The following is a 4,517-nucleotide window of genomic DNA, read 5'->3' on the forward strand; positions in this document are numbered from 1 at the left end:
TTTTTTTTTTTTTTTTTTTTTTTTTTTTTTTTTTTTTTACTTTGGAACACATTCTCTAACACATATGCTTGAATTATAGGCATTTCAAGAAGATCTGGAGCAGGAACAAGTCAAGGTGAATTCTCTAACCCATATGGTGGTGGTCGTGGATGAAAGCAGTGGAGACAGAGCTACTGCTGCACTGGAAGAGCAGCTTCAGGTAACGACTAAATGGCATGGCTCCCAAAAAAATCGAAATAGGAACTTTTTAAAATAATCAAAACCAGATAGTGAATGTGTACAGGATCTTAATTTGTCGTCAAATAATGATTATCAAGAAATATCAAGAATATATTGTTCTTTCTAAAGCATTTTGAGAGGAAAGTCGTAATTTATATCCCATTATTTTCTCATGGCCATGTTTCTTAGGAAATGAAGGGAATTATCTCTCAGTTGTGTTTTCTAAACACAATTACTTGAGTATYTATAAAAGAATGACACATTGGAGATACGTTTGTGATAGAGATAGCCACCAAGATATTCTGAAAGTTTGTCAAATATTATCTTACTTGTAATAAAAGTTTGCTGTTTCATTTGCATCTTTTAAAAGCTGCTGTATTATTTATATTCCAGTGTTCTTACTATAACTTCTGAATGAAATTGGATAAATAAAGTGGATAATTAACGTTGGGGTGCATCAAAGGAGGGTTCTCTTTTGTTGGTGGTCAGATATCCAGGGACACAGCTCAAGAGGAATTGCAATATTACAACCAAGATTCCTGCTATTTTTCTCTTTCAAAAGGAGAAAGTGTTTTTCTTTCATTTTGCTTCATTACCCAAGAAAATAAATGTTTGTGGGTTTTAAATCAGTAAAACCCAAGGTTTCTCTAGAGAAGCTATCAATACATTCAGCCAGAAGGTATAGCTATARCACAGACAGATACCTGTGTGCTGTCTCAAATTTAGCTAATTTGGGTACCAATACCAGTAAATCAGTAATTGGTTTGAAATTTAGAGTAGGTTTGGCTAAGATGCAGAGCACTACCACTTTAAAAATAAATGTTTTCTCTACTGCAGCTACTTAGTCATTCAAGGAGCACAACCCAGCTAAAACAACAATACAGCCTTTACTGATCCATAATTATTAATTTCTTTTGACTTCATCCTTAGTGTCAGAACTGTGGTGTACCTGCTCAAAATAGTCTTATCCTYCCACTATTTCTTGCCAGCCAACTCTTTGGAACTCTCTGTGGAATAAAACAGATCCCTATCAAGAACATGCCTCCAGGAGCTAAACTAAACTTGTAAAATATCTTGAATGAAAAAGAAAGAAAATTATTGATGGTATTTACAGCACTTCATGAATTAGAAAATGTAGAAATGAGGGGGTTTTTTGTGTGAAAAGCAAATGAAAGTTTGGTGGATTATTAGACATTTAATCTGATTTCACATCTTCAGAAGGAAGAATTAAGGGAACGCCAGGTAACACTGCTTCATCCCATATTATTACAGGACTGCAAAGGCACCATTAGTATCCTGTGCAGCATCATGGGTGGCTGACCCATATTGGAATAAAACTTAAAACAGAACTCAGACATTACTGCAATGCCTTAAAGAAACATAATGAATGATGAATGTAAATGAAACACAGTGGGAATACAACATTTGTAACTGTTTAGTGGAGAAAGCACCCGTTATTTGGATGAAGTGTGCCCAATTATTCTGTCTTGGAAAAGGTATATTCCTTGAATGAAGCTAGCAAGACAATTCCTGAGTCCCCTCACCCTACAGACTTCCTCTGAGCAGAGCATGGGGTGGTGTGGAACAGTCCATTTGCACTTCTGTTCTCACCTTGAATCACACCCTCTKCCAGAAGAATCTGAAACAAAAGTTAATAATCCCATTATTCTGGAAATCAAATAATATGTAGCAATATTACAGATGTTAATAAAACCCGAATACAGATAAAAAGCTATCGTGTTTAGAGTGTTAGGGAGTTGTTGAAACTTTAATATCTTAATGCCCAGAGTAACTGAGTTACCATAGTCCACCTACCCTTCTAGAGAAATGTTGCACCRCCTTTTTTGTGTACAGAAACTGTTTGGAATTTCCTTTTTCTCCGTATCACTTGCAGCCTGAATATAAGCAAAGGAGATAAAATGTGTTGACAGGCACAACCATTAGAGCATTTGACAAAAAGCACAATGGAGCAAAGTTTCAAGCTTGATTATGTATCTGTCAGTCTGACTTCTAAAGCTAGAACAAAACAAGAGCATGAACTGTCAGACAAAAGAGCTTAATAAGACTGGCTCACTGAGATACTGGTCAGGATGAGGTTAGGAAGAAAATAAGCAGTTATTTCCATKTAATAGTCAGAGGCATTTTCCAAGCAGATGCAATTCAGTTGTGCTTTTCTTTTTGAGATGGTGATTCCTGTAATATTTTCATATACATAAATATCTATGTATGTATTGTATTTGTATCCAAGTAYTGTATATTGTATCCAAGTGTCTGTATAAGATGATTTTTTAAAGCTTAGAATGAACCTTTTGAGATTTTAAGTCTCAGAAGGGTTGACAAGAATCTACACTGACTTGAAATGAACAAAGTTCCTAAGTTTTATTGCCTATGCAAAAATGTCCCTATTCAAGAGGCAGTTAATGGCATAGAAGCCAAAAACATCCCCTGAAACAAATTATCCATTGAAAATGTAAATTTTATAAATTTTGCTTGGAAAAATAAACATAATTTCAGGGCTTTTCTTAGAAACAGCTGTACCCCTAAGGTACTTTGAGAGACTGGAGCTAGACTGGGTGAGTGTGAATATGAAAACTACTTTTACACTCCTTTGATTACTTAAGGTATCAGTGTGTGACATGTTGAGAGGCTCCATTTATGCTGCTATTGAGAACYAACTATTCAGACTTAAAATTCTGAGACCCCAATTAAACCCAATCCAAGGATTTACCAAGCCAGCTGCTGAATAAGGTTCAAATCTATATTTAGTGCTGCAAAATCAAAGGACRTTAGTGGAAGATCTGTTTCTGTACTCTGAGTTTTTTTTCTACAGGAAAAATGTGGCAAATTATCTTCAGGCCAGAGAAATGGCTGGATAATACACAGAAGCCATGAATACTGGGAGATTTTTTTCCTAATTATACCCAGTAGACAGCAGGTCTCTTAAGGATCTTGTGGGCTGGCTCAAATTAGAGGTTTCCCCAGGCTTCAGGGGTTGGGGTTGGTGCTAGAAAGAAATCTGTATTAAGTGTATCAAATGCTACTTGATGACTTAYTCCCCTGCTGAGGGAAAGGAACAGAGAGTGTAATTTCCAGGATTATATATTCATATTATTCAGGGTACTATCCTTTGATTGAAGATGATATATGGGTAGTTCTTGCAAAAATACATCAAAATAGGTAAGGAATGTTAAAGAATGAATAGACTATTTCAGTTGACTCGCTGAGCACTTAATGACAAGAAGTTATGATGTCCTACAAACTCCAGGGATTTCCAAGACCTGCTCATCCCAAGAGTGTGATATTTCTGGTCAATGCCAGAGGTTGAAAACCCCCACAAGGGTAAAGGTTACCAATCTAGAAATTTCTCCTAATTGTGTGTRGAACAACCCAGAGGTCTTTACAGACTGAGCAGCCTGCAGTTCTCCATCCCAGAACTCCAGTCCTCGGACTCCTTCCACCAAATCTCATTAATAGCAGAGATGTCATGGCTGTGGGACCTGACCAGTGCTTCCAGTTCATCCTGGTTGTTTCTCCTGCTCTGTGGGTTGGTGTATGGAATGTTGACCATTTCAGAACTGCACACAAAACTTATTGTTATAYAGTAGAGATTCTATGAAAGGGTTAAATATTTTGTTTTAAAGAATTAATTTTGGATATAGACAAAAGCATTTATCCCGTTTCTCTCATTATTTTAAAAAGTGGATGGCTGTACCTGATTAGAAAAGGATTTTTTCAAATAAACCTCATTCGTTGCAGGCTCAAAGTACCTTATTTCACTTCAGTGTTCCTGAGAGTTTTGTTTGTTTTACTCATTTTCTCCTATTCTTATGCTTCCTTACTTTGACCTTTTAACAGACTAGAAATAAGTCATCTTCTGCTTTTGATAGCCATAAGGAATATTCCTTCAGTGTCCTTTGAGTAGAAAAAAAAAAATAAAAATCAATCTTCTTTTGTTTGCAGATTTCTCTAAAAATTCAAGTTAAGGCTGCAAGAAAAGCCCTAGATTTTCTTAGAGGGCACTTTACTTGTTAGTATGGATTCAGTCAGTTTCTCTGAAGATTTGTTTTGCCAGGTGTTAGAATGAAATTACTTGGTGTAGTCTGAGTTTTTGAGCATCACTCAGGCTCCTCTTTCATGTGAATAGAGAGTTGAAGTTGAGCGCATATGATTTAGTGTAATAACAGCTTTATAAATAACAGTCCTTTCAGACTTGGAACTCCATGTCTAGATATTCAATCAGTGTATCTTGGTCTCATGATCGTTATGACCTCTCATGAGAAATAACTAGATTTAAGGTT

General features: G+C 36.0%; 1 protein-coding gene across 1 annotated transcript in view; it reads left to right on the top strand.

The window, feature by feature from the left end:
- LOC130584614 (dystrophin) overlaps nucleotides 1-4,517 on the top strand; it is a gene marked incomplete at its 5' end in the record, with an annotated part of 165,056 nt that overhangs the window by 5,093 nt on the left and 155,446 nt on the right. The window contains one exon of the mRNA XM_057384700.1: nucleotides 80-199. Within this exon, the coding sequence (XP_057240683.1) occupies nucleotides 80-199 (120 nt within the window). The remainder of the gene's footprint in view (nucleotides 1-79; nucleotides 200-4,517) is intronic.

Source organism: Malurus melanocephalus, unplaced genomic scaffold (assembly GCF_030028575.1).
Source record: "Malurus melanocephalus ecotype Western Australia unplaced genomic scaffold, MMel_1.1 scaffold_737, whole genome shotgun sequence".
Taxonomy (NCBI): domain Eukaryota; kingdom Metazoa; phylum Chordata; class Aves; order Passeriformes; family Maluridae; genus Malurus; species Malurus melanocephalus.